The 13,749-nt window shown below is 37.7% G+C and overlaps 1 protein-coding gene and 1 long non-coding RNA gene across 2 annotated transcripts in view; one reads left to right on the top strand and one right to left on the bottom strand.

Annotated features, from left to right (window-relative positions):
- nbeab (neurobeachin b) overlaps positions 1 to 13,749 on the bottom strand; it is a 257,230-nt gene that overhangs the window by 130,064 nt on the left and 113,417 nt on the right. The window contains exons 30-33 of the mRNA XM_059534202.1: positions 11,472 to 11,617; positions 8,254 to 8,371; positions 5,014 to 5,141; positions 314 to 375 (exon numbers count right to left, since the gene is read on the bottom strand). Of these exons, the coding sequence (XP_059390185.1) occupies positions 314 to 375; positions 5,014 to 5,141; positions 8,254 to 8,371; positions 11,472 to 11,617 (454 nt within the window). The remainder of the gene's footprint in view (positions 1 to 313; positions 376 to 5,013; positions 5,142 to 8,253; positions 8,372 to 11,471; positions 11,618 to 13,749) is intronic.
- Positions 8,270 to 8,963, top strand: LOC132123532 (uncharacterized). The gene is made up of 3 exons (XR_009426530.1): positions 8,270 to 8,399; positions 8,640 to 8,659; positions 8,758 to 8,963. It is a non-coding gene; the product is annotated as an uncharacterized LOC132123532 (long non-coding RNA).

The following is a 13,749-nucleotide window of genomic DNA, read 5'->3' as shown; positions in this document are numbered from 1 at the left end:
CTTTAAAGGTTCAATGAATGGTTTAATTTTATAAAATAAGATTTTTCACACTAATACTTCATATATCAGGCTTTTAAGAGTTAAAATTTGTAATTATATCAGTTAACATCACAAGCTGAGCAGTTTGACACAATCACTTAAGGTTGGCTTTGATAAATGAACATGTTAATGACCAGTCATGTTTGTGTATTGCTTTCTGTCATCCAGACAAATAATTTAAGCAGCTCGTTGTGACGGTTAACAATAGACAATGTGTCATGCTGGAAAATAACATTAGAAAGATGAAGAAAACAGAAAAAGAGTGACAGGTCACCTGAGAGCACAGCAACATAACTAGTTCCACTACTGAGTTGCTGGACTTCATGCACACCAGACCTAAAAGGGAATAGAAAGAAAAAAAGACATATAAATGAATCATTCTGCTTGATCATATTCATAAACACACACAAAAGAAAAAAAAAACCTTAGCGGTTGTTTGTTTTTACATGTGTTTTGACCTATCATAACTATGCACGTTCTACATCTGCGAGAGTTAGTCAAGGGCAGGCCGTCCACATGGCCTCAGAAAAGTGAATGGTGCAGATGAATGGAACGGTCCCAAAATGCAACCATTTTATGTCACACAAACATCCAAGACAGTTCTGATGAGTTAACTTATGAATGTGAGACTGAACGTCTCTTGTCGTCTGTGCGTTATGACTCAGATAGCTAACAGCTCGTGGGGTCACTAATAGTGTCTCTGGAGCGGTCAAAGGTCATCTGCTGCATGCCAGTGTGAGATCAAAAGCCAAGGCCATGGTCTTGCTTGCATATTTCTCAAACCATGCTAGAATAAATTTAAATACAGGAGTGAATATAGTATATATATATATATATATATATATATATATATATATATATATATATATATATATATATATATATATATGTGTGTGTGTGTGTGTATATGTGTTTATATATATTTTTTTTTTATACAGGCACCATTCTCTTGAAAGATGTTGTTTGAGTAAATTATACAGTTTTAAATAAAAAGCCTTTTGTTAATTAAATATAAAGGACAGCTGGTTAACTGGTTAACCTCACTGATATACAAGGTAATTGTAAATGACGAGCAGTTATTGAGAGCCATATAAGACAAACTCTCTACCTCAAATACACTCACATATGCACACATGCATTAACATAGCTGATGCACTTGTTTGCATGAGCCAGCAGAGTCAGAGAGACAGGACTCTAATGAAAGAAAGATGAGGGCAGTGAGAGAGAGAGAGAGAGAGAGAGAGAGAGAGAGAGAGAGAGAGGTCTCAGCATGAATGTGGTGTAATGAGACGTAGTGGAAGTGATGGAAGAGTATTTAGTATTGCATCATTATTACTAATGCACATATTTAGGGTTAGGCATTGGAACAAACACCTAACTCTAAGTTTTAAACGTTGCCAAGGAACTAGTCCTGCGTAAATTATAGCTTCATTTGTGTGGGTTGATAAGATGTGTGCTGTTAATTTTCTAACTGGTTGGGCTTACTTTTTTCATTTGGTGGACAATAAAGCAGAAAAAAAAAGTTATTGAACATTCGTTTGATCTCATATGATGTCAGGGTCTGCAATAACATGGTTTGACCAGTGTGGCGCTGTGGCGCAAAACTGTAATTCAGTAATTCTGTAATTCTTCTAACGCAATACAAGATGACACACTTATGGGACATGCAAACAAAGCCGAACCAATATGGTGTGGGAAAGTTTTACAAAAAATACAAACAAAAAATGCTGTCAAGTTTAAAAGCCTGGGTATATTCACCGCTAAGTTTTTTTTTCTTTCTAGTTAGAGATGAAAGGAAGTGGGGCAATTGTGGCCTAGTGGTTAGATAGTCGGACTTGTAACAGGTCAGTATTGCAGGAATTGTACAAAATAGAAATGTAATAAAAACCACCCTGAACACCTTAGCAACCTCATATATATATGTCATGGCAACCACTCCAAAATCATGGCACATAATTTTGCCCAGAAAAGTACTAATTTTCTTCAGAAATTATACATTTTTAAATCAAAACTGTAAATCCCATTAATAAAATTTGTATACATACAATTTGTGGTAAAAACATTCCTGTAAAGTGAGCTTTAAATTCAGCTCACTTTTGTCTGACAGCACCACTTGTCTCGTTACCCACTTAAACATCCTTTCACCATGAATGATCACTCCTAAACCATTCAGTCTGTGAAGTTATGACCGTAATATTTCAGAGGCCAAGAGTTCAAGTCCCAACCATCTCTCTGTCTCATTTATGAGGGTGAGATGGGGCCGTACACACAGCAATTCCCCACCGGGGTTCCTCTCTTCAGTCAGGTGGCAGGCCTGACCTCTGGATCACGCTGCTGGACAAACTAAATTCATTCTATTTAAACAGCAAGTCGCCGCGCTTTCCAGTTAAGCCTCACTGGCGTGAATGTGACATTGTCAGAGAGCTGAAGTGTCACAGAGTTGGGCGGCTGGCTCTCACAAGAAGTGCAGTGTTCCACTCAGGGGCCTTGCACTCAAACTCCAAGTGTCGGGAGGCTGTCCGAGGGCGAGCGGGGTATAATTGCCCCCAGTGAACGAGTGTCTGGAGGGAGGCCGGGCAGGGCCTTGACCCCTAGTGCCGGGGCGAGTGATGGATGAAGGGTAATTATGGGTAAATAGGGAGCCTTTGCATCAAGCGAACAGTATTTCAGCTGTGAGAGGTTGAGGAAGAGAGGAAGGGAAGGAGGTGGGAAAACAGACATCACTTCTTCTGGTCATGGGATGGTGTTAACATACTGGACAAATGAATGCGAGGGTAAAGAGTCATCTATGAGGAAGTCACTGTTATGTGTTCATGATTGGGGTTCGTTTGGGCAGGATCACAATAACCATGGGCAACAGCAATGTACAAGCACAGTCAAAGGCATTTTGAGTTGTAAAAATTAATAATGTAATTTTTATACACACACATAAAAATATTTCTTATACTATATAAAATAATATAGATAATATAAAAAAACTATAAAATATATATAAAAACTTATTTTATATACATTTAATAATTCTCTAATTTAATAATAACTGTAATAACTTCTACTCTTAAAATACATATACATATTTTAAATAATGTAACAGATTACAAATGTTATAAAAAGGCCAAAAAATATGAGCAAGTTACTAAAATAAGTGACTAAAATCTAGTAAAAAATTTACTTACACTGCATTTTATATATATACATATTTATACATAGAACATTGTGCTAGCAAAACCAAGGTCAAGATTTTGAATCCAAGGCAATGGAGAAAAACTTTGGATAAAAGCATCTCTTAATGCATAAACGTACATTTATATATTTATATATTTACATATATAAATACATTTTTCAGAATGTCTTTTACGTTTCACAGAAAAAAGAAAGTCAAATAGGTTTGGAAGGACATTGGGGCGGGTAAATAATGACACAATTTTCATTTTTGGGTGAACTATTTCTTTAAATTTGTTTAGGCTCTGGCAACCACCTACAACACCATTTAAACCACATAGCAATGGGCTAAAAAAAACCCAGCACAATTTTGCAACCTCATGCCTTAGTAATCAACTCAAATTTGCTTAGGGAAATCAAATCATACAAAACCATGGGGTCAAGGCTTGACAGGTTTAGCAAGGTCTAGTTCGCCCCTTCTGGCAGAGTCTGGAAATACACCATCTCAGAGCAAAACATTGACTCAGTTGACTAGATTTCACTAGTAAAGTCATGAAATTGACACATTGCGCCTGTTTTCAGCAGGCAACCTAAACTGTGATGCTTCCTAATGCGAACAGGATTAAGTATGACTATGAAGATAAAGACAGAAAACTGGCTGTTATAATTCATAAAAAGGGAGAGTTTGAATCCAGGGAAGAATGTCTGTCTGAGAATTTATTTCATGAAATGGCTGCCTGAGTTGTAGACACGCATATTTCCAGCGTGCCGTAATGTGGAGCTACATTAGTCAGAACAAACTGGCTTTGAGCAGTGAGGGGGGTGTACACCATGATTTGACACTGAGGCTTAAAGGTAAAAAAGCCACAAAACAGAGCCTGAAATGTGGGTTCCTGTTCAAAGAGAGGTTGCCTTGCCATGTGAGCATGTGAGAGGAAAGTGTGTGTGGCCCATCGCAACCAGCTAGAGAAGTTTCTAAAAGTAGATCTGTGCACTTCAAAGTAAGTGAAAAAAGAGAAAACACAACCATCCAACCAACAAAAATAATTAAATTATATAAACGCTTATTATATAATTATTATTAATTTCAATTATATATTGTTATTTTTGTTCACCAAATCTGCATTTACATATATTGTGGAATATTATTACAATTTAAAACAACAGTTTTGTAATATTTTTCTTACGATGTTAATTGTATATATATATAAAGTAATTTATTCCTGTGATGGCAAAGCTGAATTTTTTAGCATCCATTTATCCAGTCTTCAATCCTTTTGAAATCATTTGAATTATTTGCAGTTTTATCAGGATTCTTAATGAACAGAAAAATCTGAAAAACAACATGTACTTGAAATGGAAATCTTTTATGACATTATAAATGTCTTTACTGTCACTTCTGATCAATTGAATGCATTCTTGCTAAATAAAAGTATTATTCGGGATTACTTAGTATTATAAAGTATTACTTTCAAAAACTGTATTAACTTCTTTCAAAATCTAACTGGTGCCAAACTTTTGCATAAGTATACATACCAAATAAACCAGTAAATAATATGAATATTTATTTTCTAAGTTTACTTCATTTTGCATGCATGTCCCTTGATGCTGAGTTCATACTAAAACATTGATATATTTAAGTGTATATACATTGATATATATATTCTATAAACGCACAAGCTTTTTAAAACAAAAGGTTATTGAGGTAAGAAACATAAAATCAATCAAATACAGCCTGCACCGTCCCGTATCAGCATGATCATGTAATACACAAGGAGAAAGACAGGGAGATGAAGAACTCCACATCAGTACCTTCAATGAGCAGCTCCTGCCCATGACTGCCCAGCAGTGTACGAGAGAGGAAAGGTGCAAAGTCCACAAAGATCTCCCTCAGTAATGGAGCCACCTTCTCCAGAGCTCGCTCCAGTTTAGTGGTGATACTGTGTGGATAGACAAAGCAAATCAATTAAAGAAGCTTGGTAAAAAGAATAATTTTGAAGACAAAACCATGAATTGTGATTAATACTTAACCAGTAAAATGGCACACCAACAGACCAAACCAAAGCCACATACTAACAACCAGTTGCAGATAACTTCAGAGTGAACATCCTGGGCTCCGACAACTAAGACAAATTACAAAGCCAGTTTGCAGAAAAGAAAAGAGAACTACATGTACCCTACAGGAATCTAACCCCACTAGAAAATAAGCATGTTTGTGGGGTTTTTAAGGCACACTGGAAGCTGTTCTTGCCTATGGCACTGGCCGGCTCTAGTACAGACTTTGGTCCTGACCATGAGCTAAATGAACTGAGCTGAGAAATCTTACATAAAACTCCAAAATACAAAGTCAAGACCAAAAACACAAAGGAGAAATGGGCAGAAATAGGTGACTTTACTGCAATTTTTTTTACCCTACCCTAAGGTACTAACATTAAATGAAACTTGTTAATATTAAGATTTTTATTGGAATTATGAAAAAAGCATGGTCCCATACATTTTATGAGCAATCAATGAAGAAATTTTGATATTTACAAACTTATTTTTGTCACTATGTAAATCCCCAATTTATAGTTGTTTTAAGAATTTAAGAATTAAACCTTTTAAAACTTTCAAATTTACTTAAGAAATATATAATCAGACAAAAGTCTCTAAAGGTTTGCATACTTGTTAGAAACTTTTAATACTTTTTGCAGTACAGTCCTTATATGACAGTAGGAATTATTTTAACATGAATCGCCTTCGATAATGAACGCGATATTGCGTAGCTTGTCCGTGATCTACGGCTCTGTCTATTAAATGCCGCTCCATTTAAAAGCAGGTGATGGCGATTAAGTGCTAATCACGGAACCAGATTTACTGACTAAACATGCATTATCATATCGTTAGATACTGTATATCGCCCAGCCCTAGCAGAAATCAAGGATATTTTTTCAATCATAAGATTTTAAATCAAAAGGTTACTCAGGAATGACACATAAAATCAGTCTAATGTGTCTAAAGGTTTGTAACAAACAGTATGTACAATATGGACTAGTATTCATGTTTTGTTTTTTGTTTTTTTGTTAGAATTGCAAAAAACTTTATTTGATAATAACATCATTTGTTATTTTTAAGTTATTACAAACATTATACCAATTCAAGCTTAATTCGACACAGATAAAATACAAGTAGCTTCCAGTACTTACAGTACTAGCATATTTACTATACTAGCATTAAAAAAATTATATTGCGCAAAACCAGTATTTTAAGGCAGGCTTGGGTAAACAATAAATGCTTAACACTGCTAGGGATTTTGTTGTATAAGCATGCAAATTGACTTGAGTTTGCATGTCTTGGTTGTAAATCTGATGATAATTAGATTGCGAGCTTTGAGAATACTGTGTTTCCTTTTCGGTGTGCTTATTGAAAACAAAAAAAGGGTTTTGTGTCATAGAAGTAAGTGTAGAAAATAAGTGGGGGGGGGGGATTAAAGGAAAACTAATGAGACCCAGGCAGCGACAGCGTAACCCATCTCTTGTCTTTCGGAGTGCGGGTTAGGCATCAGAGACTCTGCATCCAGACAGTTTCATCATTGACTTCACACTCCCAGTAAGTGCTGTCGGTTACCGCTGCCATGGCAACTGATTTGCGATTCCTGACGCGGCAGAGAAGCCACAAAGAGTGTGGATATATGTGTGTGTTTGTGTGAAGTGTAGAGGCCCCTGGAGAGCATGAGAGAGAGCCGCACACACACACATTTTCTCCTGTGTAGTCAGACGGTGGCATGTCTGTGAGATGTCTGTCACAAAGCATTAGATGAGGTGAAAGGATGCAGCCAAGGTCAGCACGGTTTCCAAACACTCTCCAAAAGACCTATGCACACTGATTTCTCTGCATTAGCACTCGCACTGCCCTCTCTGACAGCACAAACACCCACGGCGGGCAGTGAGAGAGGGGACAGGCGATATGTACGGTGTGGGGTTGTCTTGTTTGTTGCAACCACAACAATAAAAAATAAATAAAATGACTGTCGCCCATTGCCCTAAACAAAGGAAAGGCACAATTTCTGTAAACATGAAAAAACAAGCCTGAGTTCTGACCCCCTCTTGTGGCAGTGATAATAAAAAAAATGCCTGGATGAACAAACACAAATGCATCTGATGAGGTGCTTACAGAGGAAGTACTTCCCAATCACAGACACACTCAAATAAAGCAATATGACATTTGAGGGTGCGTTTTGCAGTTATTTTATCATGTTAAAGGGGTATTGTGTGAAATCATATTCACTTGATTTCTGAAGGACCATGTGGCAGTACTGAATATATTCAAATAGTAATTATTTAACTTTAAAAAATAAAAAAATAAAAAACCTTTTGGATATCCTTTCCATTGATGTATGATTTGTTAGGATAGGATAAGATTTGGCTGAGATACAACTATTTGAACATCTAGAATCTGAGGGTGCAAAAATATTTAAATATTGAGAAAATCACCTTTAATGTTGTCCAAATTAAGTCTTTAGCAATGCATATTACTTATTAAAAATGAAGTTTTTATATATTATCGGTAGGAAAATATACAAAATATCTTCATGGAACATGAACTTTACTTAATATCCTAATGATTTTTGGCAAAAGAAAAATCTACAATTTTGACCCATACAGTGTATTTCTGGCTATTGCTACAAATATAGCCCAGCGACTTAAGACTGGTTTTGTGGTCTAGGGTCACAAATGTCCAATAGTGGTCAATTTTCAATTTCCAGTAAAAAATAAAATATAATAATAATAATAATATTTTACATATATATATATATATTATATATATAATAAAATAGACCAATAGCTGATATGGTACTGACATATTGTGCATCCCTAAGCTTAAGACAGAACAGTGCATCCTCACAGCCTTGTTTTCCTTCACATAAAATGACATCTGGTGTGATATTTCACAACGCTTCAAAAGCAGCTCATCCAATCATCCAACCATCCCATTTTATAATAAACATCAAGCTGAATCTCTATCCTGCTGTCTGTCTTAGACCTCAACACACATCTTGGGACTCTGATTCACCTCATGTTCTCCATGGTGTCCTCAGGCATGGGGGCCACAGTCTGGACCGCAGGCAGATTCTTGCTGGTGACTCCATTCACAAAGCTGGAAGAAGAGGAGGTGGACGCATCTGTGGCTCCTGAGAGACAACAAGAGAGAAATCACAGGTTAGGAAAAGTGACTAAATAAAGAATAAATTAAGTTTTTGGTGTAAAAGTTGACTTTAGAGGAAAATATAAATACATTTTGTTTTAAATAAGTATTTCTAAATTAATAAATATTTCTCTCACACCTTGTCAGACATTGAAAACAACTGACCTTATATTTTATCACTTTATATCCCCACCAACTGCCAACTAAGCCCTAAGTTGCACTAAAATCAAATGCTCTTTCTGTTTATTCATCAGGTAACAACTTAACAACCGAGGTACAGTACAAGCTTTGAGAAATATCCCTAATACTCTCGCCTCTACCTGAGAGCGTGAAGCACCATCTTACATTCCTTTATGTCTCTCTCTGCCAAAGCCAGTGTCCACAGCACTCTGTGCAGCAGGGAGCTTCTGATAGATACATCACTGCAATGGACTGTCATCCTGTGAAACCACAAGCTGTCATGGGACATCTGAGGATGGGAAATCTACTACGCAGCCATCAATCGCCGTGTCAGAGATGGGTGTCCACCCATAAGCAAATACACCAAGATGAGGGGAAGCATCATTACATTACATTTACATTTAATCATTTAGCAGACGCTTTTATCCAAAGAGACTTACAAATGAGAACAATAGAAGCAGTTAGGGTCAAAAAGAGAACAACAACAGTATACAAGTGCCACGACAAGTCTCAGTTAGTCCAGTACAGAACGCATAGTCAGGTCTTTTTTTTTTTTTTTTTTTTTTTTTATAAATATGAAAGACAAGAAAAGGAAAAGTGCTAGTATAAGTTGGTTAAGTGCTGGCGAAAAAGATGAGTCTTTAGATGTTTCTTGAAAATGAGTTTAAATCGCACATACGATTTAACCAGTGAGTTTAGGTATGTTGGTGCCGTGCCAGTGGTCGTCTTGTGGGCAAGCATCAGTACCTTGAATTTGATGCGAGCGGCTACTGGTAGCCAGTGTAACCTGATGAGGAGAGGAGTAACGTGAGCTTTTCATTGAAGACAACCCTCACTGCTGCATTCTGGATCAATTGCAGAGGCTTGATAGTACATGCAGGAAGGCCCATCACGAGAGCATTACAATAGTCCAGTCTGGAGAGAACAAGAGCTTGGACAAGAAGTTGGGTGGCTTGCTCTTATAGGAAGGGTCTAATCTTCCTAACGTTGTATAGGGTAAATCTGCAGGACTGGGTCGTTAGCAATGTGGTCTGTGAAGCTTAACTGATGATCCATCGCAACTCCTAGGTTTCTGGCTGTCCTGGAAGGAGTTATGAATGACGAACCCAGCTGCATAGAGAAGTTGTGATGAAACAATGGGTTAGCTGGAATCACCAGGAGTTCTGTCTTCGTAAGGTTGAGCTGAAGGTGATGATCATTCATCAAGCTAGAAATGTCACTCAGACAGGCTGAAATGCGAGCAGCTACCGTCGGGTCATCTGGTTGGAATGAGAAGTAGAGTTGGGTATCATCAGTGTAGCAGTGATAAGAAAAGCCATGCGTCCTAATGACAGATCCTAATGACGTCATGTAGATGGAGAAGAGCAGTGGTCCAAGTACTGAGCCTTGAGGAACCCCAGTAGCAAGTTGTTGTGACTTCGAAACATCACCCCTCCAAGACACGCTGAAGGATCATCGGAGAGGTAGGACTTCAACCACAGGAATGTGGTTCCAGAAATGCCCATCTTTCTGAGGGTGGACAGGAGAATCTGGTGATTAACAGTCAAAAGCAGCAGACAGGTCCAGTAAGATGAGTACTGAGGATTTTGAAGCTGCTCTTGCCAGTCGCAGAGCTTCATTAACCGAGAGCATGGCAGTCTCAGTTGAGTGGCCACTTTTGAAGCCAGATTGGTTGCTGTCCAGGAGGTTGTTCTTTACAAGGAACATAGAAAGCTGGTTGAACACAGCTCGCTCAATTGTCTTTGCAATGAATGACAGAAGGGATACGGTCTGTAGTTTTCTAGAAGCACTGGATTTAGAGATGGTTTCTTAAGCAGTGGGCTTACCCGAGCCTGCTTAAATGCTGAGGGAAATGTTCCAGAGTGAAGACAGGAGTTGATAATGTGAGTAAGCGAAGGTATGACTGAAGAAGAGATCGCTTGAAGGAGGTGAGTGGGGATCGGATCAAGTGCACAAGTAGTAGGATGACTGGACAGGATAAGTTTGGAAACGTCCATTTCTGAAAGTGGAGAGAAGGAGGAGAAAGAGTGTGTATCGTCATTGTGAAGTTATCCTCAGTCTGCGGCATGGAGAATTGGTCACTGATAGTTCTTGTCTTATTTGTGAAGAAAACTGCAAAGTCGTCCGCTGTATTAAGAAGGACATTCTGATGGATTTCCTCATTTCAGATTAATGTACCTTGTGCATTCTAATCAGATCTCAATAAGGCGTTTGACTAGGGACTAAAAAGAGCCTCTCTTATAGAAAACATAATACCAACATAATTCCCAATACACGAAAATTAATGAAATAAAAAAACTGGGAAAATTATTACTATTACAGATATTTTCAACGCATCCCACAGAATCAAATATTATGTTTTCAGTCTAGAATCTCCTGCCTAGAGCAATAAACACTTACAATTTCACACTCAATAAGGTAGGTATAACACCTCCAGTCTCAAGAGAAAAATCTATAGTGTTCACAGTGTGCACCCTAAGGGGGACACTTGAAATGTAACTTCCTTATAGTCTCCATGTGGCTGCATAACAACCTTGAAATTTCATATAGATCCTATCTTCATGTCTTTTTTTCCCTATAGTTTGAGAAAGCTTCATGAAGGGGGCCCCCTCTAGTGGACATAGAGCCCGATGCCACCAAATCTAATTTCCTGAGATTGAATTATTTTAGGAATGACATCTTTAATTATTCTAAGAATAGCAGAGCAGAGTATGCATTTCAGTGGAAATTCACTTAAGCACTTGCACATTCAAATTAGCGTCTCATTAACGAACAGAGAGCAGTTGTGACCATTATATATACTTTTAAGGACAATGTCTGTCCTTATAAAGTTACCATAACTTTGTAATAAATCCAGAATAGGTTCAGTAAGGTTGTATCGAGACATAAGTCAGAGCAATGCTAACCTGTAGTGTTGATCATACTCTTGGGTGTAGTGGATGAAGCAGCAGCGAAGATGTTTGGGGTGCTAGCAGAGGTCAGGGTGCTGCTGGAGCCCGAACTGCCCACTGTATTCACTGCCAGAGGCTTCTTGGCCTGTACCACCACACTCCTGCAAGAGGAAGGAAAAGAAAGTGTACACAGTCTTTAAATAAGTATACCTTGGATTGGATGCGGCTGGCAAACTTTTCTTGTAACCAGGCCAGAACAATGTACTGGAATTAGCGGATGTGTAAACACCTAACCAATCAGTTAGAATTTTACCAAGCACTTCCCAGAAGGGACGGCAAGTGACCTACAAAAGCTTCAAGATTCTGCATAAGCGAAAAGAAACACATCCAACAAAGCAAAATAAAACATTACACCTGCAACAATAAATACACGGTTGCTGGTGAAATCAGTTGATTAAGCTGGAGGGAGATTGCTGGCTGTCTTCCAGTCCAGTCAGACTGGATGAAAGTGGATAGATTGAATGGTCGCAGTGGCAAGGGAAAGACCTGCAGGCAAAGTAAACATCCTGCTCTCCTGCCGGCCTGTGCTTGTCTTGCGACTGTACAGAATGAGAGCTTAGGACAAACAAACAGTAAAATCAAAAGCAGTGACTGCTGGGTTTTGGGTATGTTTCTCTTTCCTGCTGTTTGTCCACTGCTGTGACGACATAATGTCAAACTCGGAGCGAAATTCATCGGAAGATACTTTCCAGGTGTGTTGCAGGAATTAGCTGTTGCTACAGCGGTGCAGTTTTGAGGTTCTCACCTTAGAAAACCTTATGGGTTATTAATACAATACAGAACATTTTTAAATATCTCACTATATTGGATTAATTTATAAATTAATTAAATTATAAATAAATTAAATTATAAAAATATATTTAAAAAAAAATATGGTATCTATCTATATGGTCATCAATGAAGTTTTGTCCTAACTTTTTGTTGTTGTTGTTTTGTTACATTCATATACACTTGCAAAAGCTAGTTTCTGAATTACTTTACTTTCCAGGAAGTTTTGTGGTATAAGTTGTACCACTTCAAAATATTCTATTCCATTAGATAAAGTTTAAAAAAGGAGGGGAAAGTAATTAAATATAGAATAAAAGTGTAGGAACAAATAAAGATAGAGAGGAAAGATGGATGAACATGTTAAATATCAATAAGCAAAAATATCACAAAACATAAAACATCAAAAGGTGACACCCTCATCAAAGCAAATTCTTCTTGGCTGTTTACCATCCGGTTCTGTTTTTCTTACCTTTCTAGTCATGGTAAAATTTATTTAAGTGTTTGAACAAGCCGCGAACATATGTCTGAAAGTTTGGCACATTCTTTTATAGAAATACTTAAACAGTATATTCATTTTTGAAATACATTTACAGAAAGTACTTCCAAAGGTACGGCATAACAGGAACAACCCACTCCAGTTAAAGAAAATCCCAATACCAGCAATCATCTTGTCATCCTTTTTGACCTTCTCAACACTGGCCAGCTGCAATCTCTGAAAAGCTCATTAACGAAATAAAAATCTCTAAATATAGCTACTAAACCAATTAAACCACTAAAAAGGGCCTAAATACACTAATCAACTTAATTATGCCTTCAAGAAATTATATTTAGCCTTTTCCCCAGCTTATTTATAGCTGTAGAAGGAAATCACATGGTTTCCAGAGGCAACTGTCTAACGAGATCAAGATAGTGCTGGAGATGAGCAGGATCAAAAGTTTGCGTTAAACTCTTGACCTCACTGATAATCTCCTGTATGTCTTCACAAGACATTCTGGAGCTTCGCAGATTCATGGAAACTCACCTTAGCCTGATAGCAAAGAGCAGGAGAGGATTAGTTTGATATTATAAACATAACAGAGTCAAGTGCTTTGGAGAATGGAATGATATTTTGTTGGTATGTTTATCGGCCTGGTTTATTTATCACGATTTGACTTGGTTCAAGATGCTGGCCGATATGGAGATCTGCTTGTTTTCAGTGATGTAGCGCAGGGCTGGTTCTAATGTCACCTGCTAAGCCTCCTGATGCTGCACAATGTGACCTCGGAGCAGACACTGTACAGAGAGAGGATGGAGCCATTAGAGCTCTTGTCTGGGAAACTGCCACTTGTCCGACGGCACGCTCTCTTTAACATGTTGGCGTGACACAGATAGTTTCTCATAGATCGCATGTGAGGAAGCAAAAACATTCTGTGACACGTGCTTCCCCTTGAGCACTTGAAACAGAGAATAACATACCCTTAAAATC

The sequence above is a fragment of the Carassius carassius genome, chromosome 41 (assembly GCF_963082965.1).
Source record: "Carassius carassius chromosome 41, fCarCar2.1, whole genome shotgun sequence".
NCBI classification, from domain to species: Eukaryota; Metazoa; Chordata; class Actinopteri; order Cypriniformes; family Cyprinidae; genus Carassius; species Carassius carassius.
Note: the sequence above shows the minus strand (reverse complement) of the source record. Positions and strands in the feature narration are given on the sequence as shown.